This window comes from Phoxinus phoxinus, assembly GCF_949152265.1.
Source record: "Phoxinus phoxinus genome assembly, chromosome: 24".
In the NCBI taxonomy this organism is placed as follows: domain Eukaryota; kingdom Metazoa; phylum Chordata; class Actinopteri; order Cypriniformes; family Leuciscidae; genus Phoxinus; species Phoxinus phoxinus.
The window spans coordinates 21,193,256-21,214,423 of NC_136899.1; the positions used below are offsets into that span (position 1 = coordinate 21,193,256).

The 21,168-nt window shown below is 45.9% G+C and overlaps 1 protein-coding gene across 1 annotated transcript in view; it reads left to right on the forward strand.

The window, feature by feature from the left end:
- The window catches only part of LOC306992629 (NACHT, LRR and PYD domains-containing protein 3-like), a 51,949-nt gene extending 32,590 nt beyond the window's left edge, over window positions 1–19,359 (forward strand). The window contains exons 6-9 of the mRNA XM_079601753.1: window positions 1,057–1,227; window positions 3,373–3,543; window positions 12,753–12,928; window positions 17,371–19,359. Coding sequence (XP_079457879.1) covers window positions 1,057–1,227; window positions 3,373–3,543; window positions 12,753–12,928; window positions 17,371–17,375 — 523 coding nt within the window. The 3' untranslated portion in view covers window positions 17,376–19,359. The remainder of the gene's footprint in view (window positions 1–1,056; window positions 1,228–3,372; window positions 3,544–12,752; window positions 12,929–17,370) is intronic.
- The last annotated feature ends 1,809 nt before the right edge of the window (window positions 19,360–21,168 follow it).

The window sequence follows — 21,168 nt, forward strand, 5'->3', positions numbered from 1 at the left end:
CCAACGAGTCTGACGACGAGGGAAGTCACTGTCTGTCCCACGAGCCCACCTAGAGAGGAATATACTTACCTGAAGAACGGAAAAGTACCTACCAGCACCCCCCTCCCCTCATCTCATCAAAGCTACAGCCACAAAATCCCCACCCCTGCTTTTATCCCTTTTTAAACTTAATAAAAACTCACCTTTTAAATTCCCTCATGTTGTCTGCCTCTTGGTGTCCTCTGGTGTCTGCTCCTCCAGAGTGTGGTAAATAACCCTCAGCCCTAACATCGGTGACATAACTGTCCGGCATTTATTTATTTGCCAATCGACTGTAATTTTTTCCCCCGAATAAGTGCCAGTTCTAAATTAAATTGAATTAATAATACAAATTAAAAAAATTATACATTATTAGCCAACTGTGTGATTTTGTATATGTACATTTCTGAAATACATAACTTGGACACAGTCACCTCTGAGAAGAGATCACTCTAAATTGTAATGTAGATGTGCATTTTCTGTAAAGCTGATTTGAAACAATATGTATTGTGAAAAGCGCTATACAAATAAATGTTAAATTAATTGAAAAGTTATGGAGGGTTTTGGGTAAGTGTATCCACAACGTTGACGCCTACGTTGTTTTATGCATCATCATCATTGTTCCGCGTTCTCATTGGTTTTCTGGCATTTGTGGGATTTCATGTGAAAGGAAAGCTAACTGTGAATAGAGATACAGGGATGACATCAAAACCTGGAAGACTAATTCGCCACTGGTTGCCTCGAATTTATGGAAGCTTGTTTCCACCACGGAATAAAATTATTTAAAAGATAATTGTGACTTTTTTTATCTCGCAATTCTGACTTTTTCTTGCAATTGCTATTTATGTCACGCAATTGCGAGTTTGGCCCCGTCACAAATGGCACCCTATAAACTTTGTTTTTTACCCATGTTTTAATTTAACAATAATTATTTGTGATCAAACATTAATTGACAGACCCCCTGCAGTGCGGCTGCGGACCCTTGTGTTAAACTGATCTGAACTGAGAGAGTGAAGAGTGTATCATTGTTCTCTACAGGTTGAGTTGTTGTGGAGTCACAGATGAAGGTTGTGCTGCTCTAACTTCAGCTCTGAGATCAAACCCCTCACACCTGAGAACACTGGATCTGTCTGTGAATAAACTCGGAGATTTAGTTCATCTGCTCTCTGCTGTACTGAAGGATCATCACTGTAAACTGGAGACACTGAGGTAAGATCATACAGTCGTGCTCAGAATTAATCATACCCCTGGTAAATATGATCAAAAATGGCTGTAAAAAAATAAATCTGCATCGTTTATCCTTTTGATCTTTGATTAAAAAAAATTGGCAAAAGTCTAACCTTTCATTAAGTAAAAGAATTGAAAGTGAGGGGGAAGTCACATTATTTAATAAATATTTTTCTCCAAAACACGTTGTCCACAATTATTAATACCCCTAGAATTGTTTATGAGTAAAGTACCTCTGAACTATATTCCCATTAATATTTACCTTTTTTTAGCACACCAGGGTGACTAGGAACATGAAATTGTCTAGCTATGACGACTTGTTCACAGGAGTTTGAATATGAGGAAACAAGGCCAAATTCCCTTAATCATCCTTCACAATGAGTAAAAACAAAGAATATAGTTCTGATGTGCAGCAAAACATTGTTGAGCATCACTAAATGGAAAGTGGCAGTAAGAAAATAGCTAAAGAATTGAAAATCCTCATTTTGACCATCAGGGCAATAATTAAGAAGTTATAATCAACTGAAGATGTTACAAATCTGCCTGGAAGAGGACGTGTGTCTATTTTGCCTTAATGGACGGTGAGGAGGACGGTTTGAGTGGCCAAAGACTCTTCAAGGATCACAGATGGAGAATTGCAGAGATTAGTTGAGTCTTGGGGTCAGAAAGCCTATTAAAAAAAAAATCAAACAACCCCTACATCACCAAATGTTGTTTGGGAGGGTTTCAGGAAAAATACTCCTCGCTCATCCAAAAACAAACTCCAGCATATTCAGTTGTCAGACACGACTGGACCTTCACACAGCACATGTTCTGTGGTCAGATCAAACAAAAAAAATGAGCTTTTTGGCAGAAAACAGGCTAGATGGGTTTGGTGCACACAAGGATAAAAAGTGCCCCATGTGTACAATTTCATATACCGTTGGATCTTTAATGTTGTGGGCATATTTTTCTGCTGGAGGTCCTGGAGTTCTTGTTCAGATACATGGCATCGTGAATTCTATCAAATATCAACAGATAAAAAATCAAAACCTGACGGCTTCTGCTATAAATCTTATAATGGCCCGTGGTTGGATCTTCCATCAGGACCACGATCCAAAACAAACATCAAAATCAACACAAAAATGTGTTAAGGAGCACAAAAGGAAGCTTCTGCCATGACCGTCCCAGTTCCCTGACCTGATGAGTGGAGTGAACTGAAGAGGAGAAGCACTAATATGGATCTGGGAATCTGAAGGATCTGGAGAGATTCTGTATGAAGGAATGGGCTCTGAACTCTTGTCAGTTGTTCTCCAAACTCATCAGGCATTATAGGAGAAGACTCAGAGCTGTTATCTTGGCAAAAGGAGATTGCTAAAGGGTATTTAATAAAAGGGTATGAATAATTGTGGCCAACGTGTTTTGGAGAAAAACATTTATTTAATAATGTGACTTCCCCCCCACTTTCAATTCTTTTACTTAAATGAAAGGTTAGACTTTTGCCAATTTTTTGAATGAAAGATCAAAAGGATAAACGATGCAGATTTATTTTTTACAGCCATTTTTGATCATATTTACCAGGGGTATGATTAATTCTGAGCTCGACTGTATCACGCATGAAACACAATGTAAAGTAGCTGATATTTGAAATGTTCAGCCTTTTTCTGCTGCTGTGTTATTGAGTTTATTGAACTGTAAGTGATTAAACACATGAGCCGCTCTTCAGTCGCATGATTCTGCAGGACTGAGTCACTGAAATACACACCGTCACATCACAATCTACACTTCTCTTGATTTTAAACCGACTCGATCTCAACACGTTCAGAACTGAGAAATGAAGAACATGCTGGATTTAATCTTGCAGTTCATCTTTCTGCAGGGACTGCTTTAAAATATTGTTTACACAATTAAAATAAATAATTACTCCATACTGTATTAGGACAGATCTAAAAAAAAAAAAAAAAAAGACTAATGTTTAATAATCATGTTTTGAGGTCTGTGACATTCTAGATCTCAGTCCAATGATCCATCAAAAGTTTTGATTTGTGCTTTAAGTTTTTATTTTCTCTTTAATAATGCATTCACTGCTAAATTGATCTGATCTGATCTGAACTGAGAGAGTGAAGAGTGTGTCATTGTTCTCTACAGGTTGAGTTGTTGTGGAGTCACAGATGAAGGTTGTGCTCTTCTGACTTCAGCTCTGAGATCAAACCCCTCACACCTGAGAGAACTGAATCTGTCTGTGAATAAACTAGGAGATTCAGTTCATCTGCTCTCTGCTGTACTGGAGGATCCTCACTGTAAACTGGAGACACTGAGGTAAGATGAACTCTCTGATAAACACACACATATATATATATATATATATATATTTGTCCTTGGTAAATATATTCTTTATTAGTAATGTAATAGTTTTTAACTTTTTACTCAATGATCACCAACTTTGCTTGTTAAACCCTTGTTTTTGGGTCAGAATCCACACAACACAAATGAGAGTCAACTGAATACATATTATTGAGAGCTCATTTTCTGTACAATTATAGTTTGACCAGGAAAACCAAAACCAGTAGTTTTATGTGTGATTCATAGACACTCAGTTAAACAATAAATTACAAGTGATATTTACTTCAGTCCAAATGCACATAAAATACATATTCAGTTAAACCAGTGAACATCACAGGTGAGCCAATGCTTGATTCAACATGCTAATCCTAAAACATAAATGTTCTCTTACGAGAGATACTCTCGTACTACTACGCTATGGGGAAAATCCTTTTCCACGAGAATACTGGAAATACACGCCGCCTTCATCGCCTTCTCAGCTGCACTATCCGGCGCCCATATCCTTTTACTCAAACCTCTGTGTGTGCTCGCCGGCGCGACACACACTCCATCTAAAAGAGCAAGCGTCTTTTTAAAGATGGCATCCTGCGGCTTGTGGAGAGCAACACTCAGCGACGGGGACCGCCATTTTCTCTGCGTTTCCTGCCTGGGTGAGCAACACGCGACTCTCGGCTGCCCTCACTGCGAGCTGTTGCCTTTAGCGACTCTGAGGACTCACTTGGCATCACTGCAAGAGCCCGTGTTCACCGCTGTAGTGCCGCGCCGTAAAAAGCGCCGTGCTCAGCGAAACCCGGAACCTTCTCCTAGCCGGCAAAGCTCGCCGGTGCGCCCGCGAGCTGCGTCACCGGCTTTATCTTCATCGATCCCCGACGGACAGTGGCCGCAGCCTGCCGCCGGTTCTGTCGTCGACAAGGATGAGGTCGACGCGATGCTGAGAGAAGGGGATTCCTGCTCTCTCCTGGCGTCAGGAAGTGAGGATTGGGCGAGCTCTGAGGATCTCGCGCCTCCTGTCAGTGCTTCGACGGGAAAGAGAGCGAGCATCGAGGCGGAGCTAGTTCACATGCTCACGGCGAGCCTTGGCCTCGAGTGGGTGTTGTCCGAGCAGCCCGCCCACAACCGTCTGGACGGCTACTTCCTGACCGGGGAGCGCACTTCTCCTGCATCTAAGCCGGCGCCCTTCCTTCCAGAGCTTCATGAAGAGGTTGCTAGAGCTTGGAGCTCCCCGTTTTCGACCAAGACACGGTCCTCTGTTTCTCTGGCGTTCTCCGCTGTCGACGACGCCAATAACAGAGGCTACCTCTCCCTCCCGCCGGTCGAAGAGCCTATAGCAGCGCACTTATGCCCGCCCTCCACTGGACGGCGTGCTAAGATGGCGCTGCCCTCAAAGGCTTGCCGCATGACGTCATCCCTGCTCCACTGCGCTTTCGCCGCTAATGGACAGGCTGCGTCAGCGCTGCACACGATGGCCACGCTACAGATCTACCAGGCCGATCTCCTCCGCAAACTGGACGAGAAGGGACCTGACGCGATCTGTGTGGCGGACTTGAGGAGCGCTACGGACCTCGCTCTCCGCGCTTCAAAGTCTGCAGCACAGGCCATCGGACGGAGCATGGCGACGCTCACCGTGTCTGAGAGACATCTCTGGCTCACTCTCTCTGATATGCCGGATGCGGAGCGCACCACGTTCCTCGACGTGCCGCTTTCCCCTGCTGGCCTCTTCGGAACCGCTGTCAAAGACTTCACCGACAGGTACGCTGAGGTGCAGAAAGCGACACAGGCTATGAAACACTTCCTCCCGAAGCGCTCCGGCTCTGCAGCAGGCCGTGCGAAACCGTCTGCTCAGAGCTCACAGCCTAAGCCTCCGCCCAACGCCTCTTCTCAACGCCGCCAGACACAGAGCTCGAGACCGCGCTCTCAATCTTCGAGCCGCTGCCCCGCGATGTGTGGCCCGCGGCCGAAGATCGCGTTGAAGCCAGAGGCACTGCACTCCTAGGAAAATTACGGTGTTCAAGTCCCGCTGCGGCCGACCCTTTACCGAAGTTTGCCGCTCGTCCAGTCCCAAGAGAAGTGACTGGTCCAGTGTATATAGCAGCCAACAAGCCTGTCTCATTGCCCGCTTGCCTGCACACAAAAGCCGTTTTCACGGCTACCCAGATAAATCCTTTATAGAGCGTATTTTCTGGTGTCCCGGCCACGGCCGATGGTGTTTCATGTGTAGTAAGACTGCCCACTATAATGTGCCCATCCCTACACACAAACACAGCCCCACACACGGGGCTCGCGCACATAAAATCGACTCAGGTCGATTGCGCATTACATGTAGCAAACGTGCCCACGACCCAGTGCCCACGACCCAGTGCCCACTTATGCTACCTCCTGCACGCCTCACGGTTTCTGTAAAAACGAAACCAGCGTGCAGGCACTCTGCCCAGGCGAGCTATGCTATAAAGGTGGTAAATGTGCCTTTGTTTGCTCAGAATGAAATTGCAAAAGCAAATGAATTGAACAATTTTTATATGCGTTTTAATTCAGATAAAACTAATGAATGTGCTGCAGTGCTAGAGAATGTATTTTGTAATGCTGACTTAGATAGAATTGTAATTGAGCCACATATTGTTACTAAAGTGTTTAAAAACATTCAAACAACCAAAGCAACAGGCCCTGACAACCTGTCTGCCTTTCTTTTAAAAACGTTTGCGGATGAACTGTCACCAGCCTGGCATAAATTATTTCAGCTCTCGATAGATACATGTACAGTACCAAAACTCTGGAAAAAATCTTTTATTATTCCAATACCTAAAAAGGCATGCCCTCAGGAGAATAATGACTATCGGCCAGTGGCCATTACTTCGAATGTTTTTAAAACCTTTGAGAGGCTTATGATAGAGAAACTCCACAAAGATGTGGATGAAAATTTAGATAAATACCAATTTGCTTATACAAAAAAACGTGGTACAAGTGATGCTATTTCAACAATAATGCATCTGACCTTGAAGCATCTTGAAAGTCCCATTGCATACGCTAGACTTCTTTTTGTTGATTTTAGCTCCGCTTTTAATTCAATCCAGCCAGATATCATTCTTAAGAAATTAGCTCAGTTAAAAGTAAACCCCTTTTTAATTAGATGGTATCACTCTTTTCTGTCAGACAGGCCCCAGCAGGTCAAGTTTAACTCATCACTGTCTGATTCAGCAGTGTGTAGCACTGGCGCCCCCCAAGGGTGTGTTAGTTCACCACTTTTGTTTACATTATATACCAATGATTGTATCACCTCTGAGCCAAATCAATATATAGTAAAATTCTCAGATGATACTGTTCTCTTAAGTCTGCTCACTAAAGGAAATAACATAAATATCCACCAAGTTGCTACTGACAAGTTTGTCGACTGGTGCGACTCACATCAACTTCATATTAACACAATAAAAACTGTGGAAATGCTGGTAGACCCCAGATTAGCTGGAGACCAGAGCCCGGTGGTCATTCATGGTCATGACATCAAGCAGGTGACATCCTTTAAATATCTAGGAGTGTCGATTGACAATGATTTGAGCTGGCGCACACATGTTGCAGATATCTGTTCAAGAACACATCAGCGCCTATATTTCTTGCGCAGACTTAGAGTATTTGGGGTCTGTAAAAATATTATGTTAATCTTCTATAGAGCTACAATAGAGTCCATTCTTCGGTACGGTATCACAAGCTGGTTCGGAAATCTGACAGTTAAAACAAAAGCGCAAATTTTTAATCTGGTTAGGACGGCAGGCAAAATCATGGGTACACCAGCACCCCTTAACCCACAGGAGTTTTTCGAACAGGCCATATTCAATCAGGCTAAGAACATTGTATCGGATAACTCCCATGTGTTGTTTTCTGAGTTTGACCTATTGAACTCAGGAAAAAGATACAGGGTCCCTCTGTGCAAATATAATAGGTATAAGCGCTCATTTGTTCCTCTTGCAATTAAGCTCCTAAATGATCAACCCTGTGCATGAGACCATGTACTGTTTTAATGCTATGGACATGATATGTTGCTACTTTGCACAAGCAGTTTTTTAAAAAAAAATGGTGACTTGCAGTTTTGCACAGCTCTCTGAGCAGTCTTATGTTTTATGTATCATTGTCTCTTATCTGTTTTAACTCTGTACTTGTGTTTGTCTTTGTTGTAATTTTCTTTGTAGCAATCTCTTTTTATCCGAACCAAATTTCTCCTTAGGGAGACGAATAAAGATACCTTGACCTTGATGTGCCCGCTTCCCCGCGCCCGCGCCCACACCCACACACAAGCATTACAGTTCCAGTGGAACTTGTCCAGCCCTCCCCCTCCCGGTTTACCACCGTAGAGCGTGGACATGCTGCCCGCTGTCATCAGCGCGGCCCCTGCCTCAGATGTTACGAGCATGACGCTTACGTCACAGCTCACCAAAGCCGCTGTATCGCGAATCGATCAGAGCGCGCTTCACACTCAGCCCCTAGCAACCCGTGCAGTCGCGTGGGCGAAGCTTCCCGGGGTCTCAAAATGGGTGCTAAACATCATAAAAGGCTATTCGCTGCAGTTTCGAGACCACGGTAGATCAAAGCTTTACAGCAGATACTTCCTGGTACCCAAGAAAGACGGGGGTCTCAGACCCATACTAGATATGCGGCAGCTGAACAAAGCGCTTATGAAGCGTCAGTTCAAGATGCTCACGACCAGAAAAATCCTCGCGCATGTTCGCCAAAGGGACTGGTTTGTGTCGATAGATCTAAAGGACGTGTATTTTCAAATACAGATTGCGTCACGTCACAGGCGATTTTTGAGATTCGCCTTCGAGGGTCAGGCATATCACTACACAGTCCTGCCGTTCGGCTTGTCCCTGGCACCCCGTACATTTCCGAAGTGCATGGACGCAGCGCTCACACCCCTCAAACTCACACCCCTGGCCTCAGCGTCATCAGTTCTCCAGCTGGGCCTGCTGCGCATGCGCCCGCTGCAGTTCAGGCTCAAAGAGAGAGTGCCTCACAGTGCGTGGGCAACCGGTCGTTTTCCCCTCAAGGTCGATCAAGCGTGCGCCACAGCTTTGAACCCCTGGGGGTCGAAAGACTGGTACCATTCAGGTGTAAGCCTGGGGACTTCCTCGAGACTGAGGGTGGTGTCTACAGACGCATCCAATGCAGGATGGGGAGCGCTGCTCGAGGGCAGACCGCTTTTTGGCCTGTGGTCAGAGCGGGAGAAGCTCCTCCATATAAACTGCCTCGAGATGTTAGCAGTGAGCAAAGCGCTCACGCGCTTTCGTCCCCTGGTAACGGGGTGCCACGTTCTGGTACGTTCAGACAACGTATCAGTGGTATCCTACATAAATCGGCAGGGCGGCCTCAGGTCCCTGACCCTTTATAGGCTAACCAGGCGCCTCCTGATATGGGCACGCAGCAACCTGCTCTCGCTGAAAGCAGCGCACGTGCCGGGACTCCTGAATGTAGGACCAGACAGACTGTCCAGGAACCACGTTCCGACAGGAGAATGGTCTTTGCACCCACAGACAGTACGGCTGCTGTGGAAGAAATTCTGCAGAGCGGATGTAGACCTGTTCGCGTCTCAGGAAACGCTCACTGTCCAGAATTTTTCTCGAAAAGCAAGGACACTCTGACCCACTCGTGGCCTCATCGTCCTCTCTATGCTTTTCCCCCTGTCTCCCTCCTAACCCAGGTAGGGGAACGGATCAGGGAGGAAGGATGCTCAGTGCTGCTGATAGCGCCACTCTGGACGAGCCAGCCTTGGTTCCCAGTTGTGATGCAGTTAGCAAGCACCGCCCCGTGGCCAGTGCCTCTGAGGACGGATCTCCTTTCTTAAGCCAATGGTTCGATTTGGCATCCTCACCCAGAGCTATGGTCCCTTCATGTGTGGGCCATCAACGGGTATCCGCTGACCTCCCACAGGGAGTGTTAAACACGATCACGCAGGCCAGAGCTCCGTCTACGCGACGTCTCTATGCCTCTAAATGGTCGTTTTTTTCTGGTTGGTGCACAGCTCATGGCGTGTCACCCCCAGATTGCGGAGTGGCAGAGGTTCTCTCCTTCCTACAAGAGCTGTTGGATAAGGGAAGGTCCCCTTCCACGCTCAAAGTATATGTGGCAGCCATAGCAGCGTTCTCTGAAACAGCGCTTGGCCAGTCTATAGGAAGGAACGATTTAGTCATGCGGTTCCTCAGAGGAGCTAGGAGACTGAATCCTCCCAGACCTCCTACAGTTCCCATATGGGACCTTTCTACGGTACTGGAAGCCATGAAAGGTCATCCCTTTGAGCCTTTACAGGAGATTGATCTCAAACACCTGTCGTTCAAGACGGTGTTTCTTCTGGCTCTCGCTTCAGTGAAGCGCATCGGGGACTTACACGCGCTCTCTGTGAGTGCTACGTGCTTGGAAATTGGGCCTAATGACTCGAGGGTTATACTCAAACCTAAACATGGTTATGTTCCTAAATCCCTAAACACACCGTTTAGCGCACAGGTCATTTCCCTATCTGCCCTACCGGTCGCTGGGGAAAATGAGGACGAAAGTTTTCTCTGCCCGGTCAGGGCATTGAGAGCATATGTGTCTCGCTCGTCTGGTTTCAGACAGACGGAGCAGCTTTTTGTTTCGTTTAGTGGGCGTTCTAAGGGACTAGCCGCTTCGAAACAGAGCCTATCCAGATGGATAGTGGACGCAATAGCTCTAGCTTACACAACCAAGGGCATGCAATGCCCTTTGGGTGTCAGAGCGCACTCCACGAGAAGCATGGCTTCATCGTGGGCCTGGTCAAGTGGGATTGCCTTGCAAGATATCTGTATGGCGGCAGGCTGGGCCTCCCCGTCTACATTTATAAGGTTTTATAACCTAGAGGTTCCCGCTCTTCAAGCCAGGTTACTATCGGTCAAATATGGCCAAAAGGGGATAGACTGAAATTCAGTCTTGTTATATATGGCTATTATAAATAGCAGGGCCGCTCTAAGCCGCCTTTTTTTTTAGAAGATAGTGGCTGAATCCCTCTTCTTCCAGGATTCCCTGTGAGTTCCCTGGGTGATTATGCACTGTATGTACCCCGGCTGGTCGCCTTGGGTCTATGGTGTCGGATCCCAGCAAGCACAACGTTTTACATCAAGTTCCCCATAGCGTAGTTTACTATGCAGTACGAGAGTATCTCTCGTAAGAGAACGTACTCGGTTACTAATGTAACCTCGGTTCTCTCTAGAGAGAGGAACGAGTACTTCGTATCTTGTCGTGCATGCAGTCTGTTTGCTTCACTGTTAAAAATCACAGAGTTAAGCCTGCGAGCGCAATTTATAGCCCTAAGCCACGCCTGTTTCGGCGGGACGTGATGCGGGAGGGCGCGAAGCGCCCTCATTGGGTGTGACGTCACTCAAGGTCTCGCTCGATAGGCTTAAGCAGTTGCCCGCACAGCAGCCATTCGGCGCGCGAGCTGTCTCGCCTAGGTCTGTATGCTGTGGCAACGCGTTTTACATTTATACAAAATTAAGGATAATTTTTGGCTTCAATATTCTCGTGGAAAAGGATTTTCCCCCATAGCGTAGTTTACTACGCAGTACTCGTTCCTCTCTCTAGAGGAAATGAGGTTACGTTAGTAACCGAGTACGTTCTCCCGGCATATATATATTTACTCCACATCACATCACAAACAAGACAAAACATTACACAAATACACAAAGTATAAATTTTATATTAAAACAACAGTGTTTTTGAACTGACAGAGTTACAACACCCATAGACTTCCAAAGGAATCGAGGAATGCGGAAGTACGCCAACGTTTTTTTATTGCAGTAAATACCATTACAATAAGGAAAAACAAAACTATAATAAATGTCCTAAAGAACAGAGCACAATATAAAAAAGAAATAGAAAAAATAATAATATCAGGGACAAAGGGGCTACAGGTTCTTCTAATAATTACAATTTCTTTAATAAATTGATTAATCTTCCACTTTTCAATTTTGATATTCTTAAAGATTTACAGTAAATCCAAAATTATTTTTAAAAAACAGAAAACAATGCACTGAAAAAGTGTGTTGGATTTAAATGATTTAATCATGCACATCGGTTCCACATGAACCAATTAAGTTAAACAAAGATAATTTGTTCACATAATGTCCACATCATGGAATCAAGTCATTTCCAAGTAACCCAATTAAGAAGTTTTAAAGTGATTTTAATATGGTTCCCTAACTGGATTAATTAATTCAATTTCTTAAATTTTATCACATGACTGAATTATAAGATTGCATTAGCTAGCTACCAAACTATTAATTAGCAATTGCATATATTTGCATGCTGAATGCTAAGCATGAAATCTAATTGTAATATAAGTAATAAACTAAAAATTATAAATGTATAAAATGCATTTAAATGGCCATTCATGGATCATAATTATTGGACAAATGTTATTTAAATATTAAATTAATATTATTGAACTAAAATATAGTACATTTAATTGATAAAGTTACACTTCAGGTGTTATTAATGTTATCTCTCTATCACTCCATAGCAGGGGCGTAGAATTTAGTAGGGACGCTAGGGACGTGTCCCTTCCAATATCCAGTGACACTGATATATCCCAAGCAATAATTTCGATCAAACCTTAAAATATATGTCCCCGTCCCCACCAATTTCAAAATCAAACCTACGCCACTGCTCCATAGTCACAGCACTGCAGTATTTGTCCCTCAGTTTCTCCTCAACATGGAAAACCGGCATCATTTATACACTCTTAGAAGAAAAGGTTCTGTATAGAACCTTTTAGGGGTTCCAAATACGAAGCGCCTATAGAACCTTTTAAGGTTCTATATAGAACCTTTTCTTCTAAGAGTGTAAAACAGTGTAGAATATAGTGGCGTTGCTTGCCGCTACATTCAAATCACATCACACATTGCAATCTTTAATAAAATGGTAATTTTACACATTGTTTACACAGTGTCATTGTTCTCTACATTGAAATGTTGTGGATTCACAGAGGAAGGTTGTGTGAGGGTGCTCTCACATTCATTTGAGAGTGCTTATATTTCAATTTGACTTTGTTTTCTACCCATGTTTTAATTTAACAATAATTATTTGTGATCAAGCATTAATTGACAGACCCCTGCAGTGCGGCTGCGGACCCTTGTGTTAAACTGATCTGATCTGAACTGAGAGAGTGAAGAGTGTGTCATTGTTCTCTACAGGTTGTGTGGTTGTGGAGTCACAGATGAAGGTTGTGCTGCTCTGACTTCAGCTCTGAGATCAAACCCCTCACACCTGAGAGAACTGGATCTGTCTAGGAATAAACTAGGAGATTCAGACATGAAGCTTCTCTCTGATCTGAAGAATGATCCTCATTATAAACTGGAGACACTATTGTGTAAGTAGATTATTTACTACAGATTACAAAATACAGTAATTTGTAACATATTTCGTTAGATTACACAAGCTTTGTAACGTAATCTAAATAATGTATAATACTTTGGAATACTAAGTTTGTAACACAAAGGGTCCACCAAACATAGGACTTTGTTTTCCCCTGCATATTATTTTTAACAACATCCGTTTTACACAGTATTTCTTGAAGGATTTTTTTTTTTTTTGTTGAAAAAAATGATAACCTTAATTTTTTTACTGATGCAACTGTCACGACCGGGAGACGAGAGACGTGGATTCAATAGCAGAGATTTAATAGGAAGACAACACGGGTAAGGTACAAACACCAACACTGGGAAACAAACGGGAAGGTACACACGGAACACGTAACATGTACAACGAACCAGCACAGGACAGCAAACACAGGAAGACTAAATAGGGAGGCAAACAAGGAGGGTAACGAGCAGGACAGGTGGGACAACTAAACCAATAATCAGATAACAAGGGGGAGGGACCAGACAATGACAAGAGCACATGGCCCCAAAATAACAAAACACCCATGTGCATCACCAGACAGGACAGACATGTGACATTACCCCCTCCCTACGGAGCGGCTACCAGACGCTCCATAAGACCAGGGCGGGACGGGAGGGACAGACCAGGGCGGGACGGGAGGGACAGACCAGGGCGGGACGGGAGGGACAGACGAAGCGGACAGTTCATCAGGCGGCCAGGGCGAAGCGGACAGTTCATCGGGCGGCCAGGGCGGTGAAGACCCCTCGGGCGGCCAGGGCGGTGAAGACCCCTCGGGCGGCCAGGGCGGTGAAGACCCCTCGGGCGGCCAGGGCGGTGAAGACCCCTCGGGCGGCCAGGGCGGTGAAGACCCCTCGGGCGGCCAGGGCGAAGACGACAGTCCATCTGGCAGCCAGAGCGGAGATGACAGTCCATCTGGCGGCCAGGGCGGAGACGAACAGGGTGAAGACGACCACTCGGGCAGCCATGGCGGTGAAGACCCAAGCGGAACAGGAATAGACCCTTGCTCAGGAACAGTCACAGACACCACCGGCTCAGGAACTGCAACAGCAACAGACACCACCGGCTCAGGAACAGCAACAGGCACCACCGGCTCAGGAACAGCAACAGGCACCACCGGCTCAGGAACTGCAACAGGCACCACCGGCTCAGGAACTGCAACAGGCACCACCGGCTCAGGAACTGCAACAGGCACCACCGGCTCAGGAACTGCAACAGGCACCACCGGCTCAGGAACTGCAACAGGCACCACCGGCTCAGGAACTGCAACAGGCACCACCGGCTCAGGAACTGCAACAGGCACCACCGGCTCAGGAACTGCAACAGGCACCACCGGCTCAGGAACTGCAACAGGCACCACCGGCTCAGGAACTGCAACAGGCACCACCGGCTCAGGAACTGCAACAGGCACCACCGGCTCAGGAACTGCAACAGGCACCACCGGCTCAGGAACTGCAACAGGCACCACCGGCTCAGGAACTGCAACAGGCACCACCGGCTCAGGAACTGCAACAGGCACCACCGGCTCAGGAACTGCAACAGGCACCACCGGCTCAGGAACTGCAACAGGCACCACCGGCTCAGGAACTGCAACAGGCACCACCGGCTCAGGAACTGCAACAGGCACCACCGGCTCAGGAACTGCAACAGGCACCACCGGCTCAGGAACTGCAACAGGCACCACCGGCTCAGGAACTGCAACAGGCACCACCGGCTCAGGAACTGCAACAGACAGCGGCTCAGACACCGGCTCAGGAACCAGGGCGAGCAACTGGGACGGTCCCGGCAGGGCGAGCAGCTCGGGCGGGGCCGGCAGGGCGAGCAGCTCGGGCGGCGCGGCAGGGATGGCAGTTACCTCCGGGCTGGTCTCTGGGTTAGAACCCACCAGACGACCCGATGAAGAGGTTCCTCTCCTTCTCCTCCTCCGTCTCCGGACCACCGAAATCGGAACAGCAGACACTGGCTCCGACTCAGGAACAGCAGACACTGGCTCCGACTCAGGAACAGCAGACACTGGCTCCGACTCAGGAACAGCAGACACTGGCTCCGACTCAGGAACAGCAGACACTGGCTCCGACTCAGGAACAGCAGACACTGGCTCCGACTCAGGAACAGCAGACACTGGCTCCGACCCAGGAACAGCAGACACTGGCTCCGACCCAGGAACAGCAGACACTGGCTCCGACCCAGGAACAGCAGACACTGGCTCCGACCCAGGAACAGCAGACACTGGCTCCGACCCAGGAACAGCAGACACTGGCTCCGACCCAGGAACAGCAGACACTGGCTCCGACTCAGGAACAGCAGACACTGGCTCCGACTCAGGAACAGCAGACACTGGCTCCGACTCAGGAACAGCAGACACTGGCTCCGACTCAGGAACAGCAGACACTGGCTCCGACTCAGGAACAGCAGACACTGGCTCCGACTCAGGAACAGCAGACACTGGCTCCGACTCAGGAACAGCAGACACTGGCTCCGACTCAGGAACAGCAGACACTGGCTCCGACTCAGGAACAGCAGACACTGGCTCCGACTCAGGAACAGCAGACACTGGCTCCGACTCAGGAACAGCAGACACTGGCTCCGACTCAGGAACAGCAGACACTGGCTCCGACTCAGGAACAGCAGACACTGGCTCCGACTCAGGAACAGCAGACACTGAAGGACTGAAGGGCGTCTCCAGGATCCGAGCTAAACGCTCTAAATAACCGATCAGTGCCCCCCCGGCCATGAGAATGGGCATCTCCCGATCTGTCTCCGACAGGGCAGACGTGGGTTGAACCCTCTCTGGCTGGGCAGACGTGACCTGAACAGTCTCTGACTGGGCAGACGTGACGCGAACAGTCTCTGACTGGGCAGACGGGACGTGAACGGTCTCTGACTGGGCAGACGGGACGCAAATGACCTCTGACTGGGCAGACGGGACGCAAATGACCTCTGACTGGGCAGACGGGACATGAACGGTCTCTGACTGGGCAGACGGGACGTGCACGGTCTCTGACTGGGCCGGCGCAGATCTCCTCCTCCTCCTCCGTCCTCCCCGACGGATGCCTGAAGACTCGAGGCTAGCCGAAACCACCGATGACGTCCCAACGCTGGACGGATCCAGTGACGAGGAATTACCCTCCAAATTCCTTTGGGCGCACATAAAAAAATACTTCGCCAAGGAAATCCCATTCTCCCTCTCAGCAGGAGAAAGTTCACTCCGCTGAATCCACATTTAGGCTGGTTCGTTCTGTCACGACCGGGAGACGAGAGACGTGGATTCAATAGCAGAGATTTAATAGGAAGACAACACGGGTAAGGTACAAACACCAACACTGGGAAACAAACGGGAAGGTACACACGGAACACGTAACATGTACAACGAACCAGCACAGGACAGCAAACACAGGAAGACTAAATAGGGAGGCAAACAAGGAGGGTAACGAGCAGGACAGGTGGGACAACTAAACCAATAATCAGATAACAAGGGGGAGGGACCAGACAATGACAAGAGCACATGGCCCCAAAATAACAAAACACCCATGTGCATCACCAGACAGGACAGACATGTGACAGCAACACAATACATTAAAAGCTGGGGTGTGTAAACTTTTTTTAATTGCATGAACAGGATAAATTGTAATTATTTTGTCTTCTGTGAAACAGGGAAGTATTCGCTTCTGAAGGGCAGTACTGAATGAAAAAAAGATGATCTTTAAACAAAATGTACACATCTTCATAATCCTGTTTAAAGTTTACACCCCCTGCTCTTAATGCATTGTTTCCTTGAGCATCAGTAAATGTTTTCAAATACGCAGAAGATGCTGGAAAACCTAAAAATTTGCAATACTTGGAGGATTTCTCTGGAGAACAGCGGGCAGTTTAACTGCTCAGTTATTTTTCCTAGATCCTGTAATAAACATTATTTGTTCTCATTGTTCTGAGAACACACAGTCTCTATGGAATAAACTACATATGCTGTATAATCATTTAATCAGTGAGTACATAGATGTTGTCTGACAGGAGGTCCGCTCTGACTCTAGACTCCGGCCATTGTCACTGAAGAATTTACAATTACAAGATTACAATTAATTGAGAGAGAAGTTTCTGTTCATCACATCATTCATATAATGCGAATAATCTCAACCTTTGGTTTCCACGACGGTAAGTGTGAAGTGATCCTGACACGATGATCTTTTCACAATGGTCTTGATCAGGATCTTCCTCATCTTGTCGTTCACCCGCGAGCAGAACAACAGCTCTGATGCTCTCCTCACCTTTATATCTCTGGCTGCAATATTAATGTACTCTGTATGTATCTCTGCCTGTGTTTGTTCTGAAATGAATCTACTGATGTGATGTGATCGCAGTAATGTCTCATCCTCCATATGTGACTGTGTGTGTGTTTTATTGTATTTTCCTCAGGGTAAATAAGGAGCCGCTACAGAGACGACACAGTCAACAGAGACGACACAGTCAACAGAGACTGAAGACACAGAGACGTCACAGCGATCTCACTCTCGTGTGTGTGTGTGTGTGTGTGTGTGTGTGTGTGTGTGTGTGTGTGACTTCACTGCAGTTTCTTGTTTGGATCTTTTTGTGGGTCTGATTTTTTGAATTACAGATGACATCAGATTTCCACAATGATCTAATAGAGGACTTGAACTCACTAATAAATAATGTAAGATTCTTCTATTTGTGATGACTCATGAAAACTGCTGAAGACGCATCTTTTTGTAGACTAAACTGGGAATAGTCTCATCACTTGCATATTGTTGGTTTTATTGCTTCTATTGCTCTCCTTGTTTATGTAACCCAGGTCAAAATTGAGCTGATCTGGAAAATAAATATAATTTATAATAATTATATTCTCACTCAAAATGCTGAAACAAGTAACATAATGGGCCCTATCTTGCACCCAGCGCAATTGACTTTGAACACCGACGCATGTATCATTCCTATTTTGCACCCGACGCACAGCGGACTTTTCCCTCCACAGACGCACATTGGTAAATTAGGGAATGAACTTGCGCTCGCGGGGGCGGTTCAGCGCAAAGAGGAGGCGTGTTCCGGCGCAAAACTTCCCTGGTGCTATTTTCCAGTTTTAGAAAGCAATTGCGCCACTGACCAGGAAAAAAACAGTCTAAAGTCAGTGGCGCGTTGCGTGTTAGTGATATGGTATTTTAAGGGCGCGTGCTTGGCCATAATGTAGCGTGTTAACGCGCATCCACTTTGATTCTCTTAAAATAATAAACAGACGCAGCAGTTTTCATTTTTGCAAATCGTACATTATTACAAGGAAAAATATTAACACACGAGGAAAATCATTGTTGTGTCCATGAAGATGTGAAAAAGATCTAGATTAGGCTACACATTTACCCAAATTATACGCCTGTTTAAGCGAAGCTAATTTATGTGGTTTCTCCCATCATCCCCAATGTCACTTCTCTGTGTTTTACGGCCCTGACGAGAACTTCGGTCTCCTCGGCTGTGAACCACTACTGGCGTGCGCTGGCAAATCCGCCGTTATAATAGCGATCCGCCATGGAACAAGCGCGCCTGCTCTTAAAGGGAATGTGAGAGGACGCTCTGATTGGTTTATTTCACGTTACGCCCAAACCACACCTTTGAATAATGAAGCTACTTCAGACCAACCCATTTTAGATTTGCGCCAGGCGCAAGAATCATTTATCCCGCCGGGAAAATAGCAACAGCGCCGGGATCCGCCCACAAAGTTACTTGCGCTTTGCGCTTTGACACTTGCGTTTCAGATCGTTAAAATATGGCCCAATGTGTTGCCAAAGTCGTTCTGCTGTGTCATGAACATAAAAATAATTAATTTAACTATAATAATTAAAGCGTGACGTTTGTCATAAGACGGGCGCTGTGTATGACGTCACTGTAATGAGACGCATAATTGGAGAGAGAGCACAAGTTTCACAGATCAACACGTGGGGACGAGAATACACAGAGCTAGAGAGAGTCCCACGTGGACACTAGAGGATTCTGTCAAGGCTTGATTCGGGATCTAAGACCTGAGGACACAAAGTTTTGTACTGGGTGGAATACGAAGTGTGACCTTGTTGGTTGGTCGATTAAAGGTAGGGTTGGTAATCCTGTTCAGAAACATTTTTTATTATACTGGGTGAAATGGTCCTTCCATTCTGATAGTAGTCAATACATTATGTGTTCAGAAAAAGGAATGAAACAAATCTGACCTCTGTAGCAGCTGTAGGACAGTAAAAACTCTGACCAATCACTGCCATTCGGTGCGAATGTAAAGAACCAATCAGATGCCTTCATGTCTCGTGCCCGAGCACCACTGCGTGCACAGCAGTGATGCGCGGGTCAATGTATAAACAACCCGCACCCGACCGTCGTTTTCAACTAACCCGCCCGCAACTCGGACCGCAAAAAAAAGAAAGAAAATATTGTACCCGACCCGTGTTTTTTAAAGTAGCTATAGTAAATGCTCATCGCGTCATGGGCCATAGACGGAGGAACTAGGGGTGCGCATTTTTCAGAATGCTGTATGATATCGCCTAGTGTTTTGTAATAAAGGCTTGATTTATTCATTTATTTCGTTTCATTTTCTTAACAATTAAGATGCTGCATGTGTTCATCCAGCCTAATCGACGTGTGCGTCTCTCCCCGGACTTTCCCAACAAAAATCCCGCCCCCTCTCAGCAAATAGGCTACATAAAACTGACATTACTGAACTATATGCGTTTAAAAGTAGCCTATTAAAATGGCACAATGGCATTGCTCAGTTCAACGCGTTGGGAAATCGGGCATTTTGTCCCGCGTCAGCTTTTATTCAAAAGTTAATAACGCGCTCAACATTCAAAAGGTAAATAAGGATTTCCCACTTTCATCTGCAGACTGCTCGTGCGTCATCCTCGCGCATTCAGCCAATAAAGTGTAGACCTATGTATTTCATAGAACATTGTGTCTAGTACTATATAAATTACAAAGGTAAACGACCCGACCGACCGCGACCCGAATATCATTAAAAATATTTTTGGATGACTCGTAACTGCGGGCGCAGGCACCCGCTCATTTTGGATCAACCCGCGCATCACTGGTACATGCAGCTGACTCCAAATGTGGATGCGCGTTCATGTTTGTGGGGGGGCGTAGCTTTGGACGGAGCACTGACAGGAGGGGGCGGAGCTTAGAAGAGGTGCCACTTTCAAATCTGGCTAGATCTCCAACATTACCTACTCTAGCTTTAAGCAGTGATGTGGGATAGCATCGGCCGATGGCCTGTATAGGTCCGGTAGCGGTGCTGTCTCACAGCTTCTGGTTGATCATTAAACCAATAATCTTGATAGGGATGGCAGGGAGACAGGTGGATGGTATGGATTACAGTGAAACAGAGGGGAATGGTAGTGATGAGAGGAGGGAAAGTGATTGGGAGGAAGTAGGGATAAGAAGGAGGCTAGTCGTAAAAGAAAGAAAAAAGGTTGTGTTAGTTCAAATGGGACGGAAAGTGAAGAAGATGAAGGGAAGGAACCTAAAATAAGATTGTTTAATGTAGTGGTACGATTTGAGGGAGAAGGATGAGTTAAAAAAAAGTAATCCACTTAAGTTAACTAAAATAATAAGAGAAAAGGTAGGAGAAGTGAAGTATGCAAGAATTTTGGGAGATGGAAATCTACTGGTAGGATGTAATAATGAAGTACAGATGGAAAAAGCAAAGAAGATGAGTTGCGTTGGAAAAATAAAAATAGTAAAAGTGGGGGAGAAAATAAATGGCGGAAGTAAGGGAGTGATATGTGGAATTCCACTTACTGTAAATATGAAAGAGTTGGTGGAGAACTTGAGAATGAAGAATAGGTCAGTTAAAAGTGCAGTAAGAATGACACGGGGAATGGAGAAAGTAGAAACAGAATCTGTATTGGTTGAGTTTGAAACAAAGGAGGTACCAAAAGAGGTATATTATGGATTTATGATATACAGCATAAGAGAGTATGTACCTAAGCCAATGAGATGTTATAATTGCCAGGAATTTGGACATATGGCTAATGTATGTAAAGGAAAGAGAAGGTGTGCTAGGTGTAGTGGTGATCATGAATATGGAAAGTGTGGGGAAGAAGTAAGATCAAAGTGTTGTAACTGTGGAGGGAATCATAGTGTGGCATTTTGGGGATGTGAAGTGATTAAAAAAGAAGGGTAACACTTTATTTTATGGTGTCCGTGATACAGAGTAATTACATAATT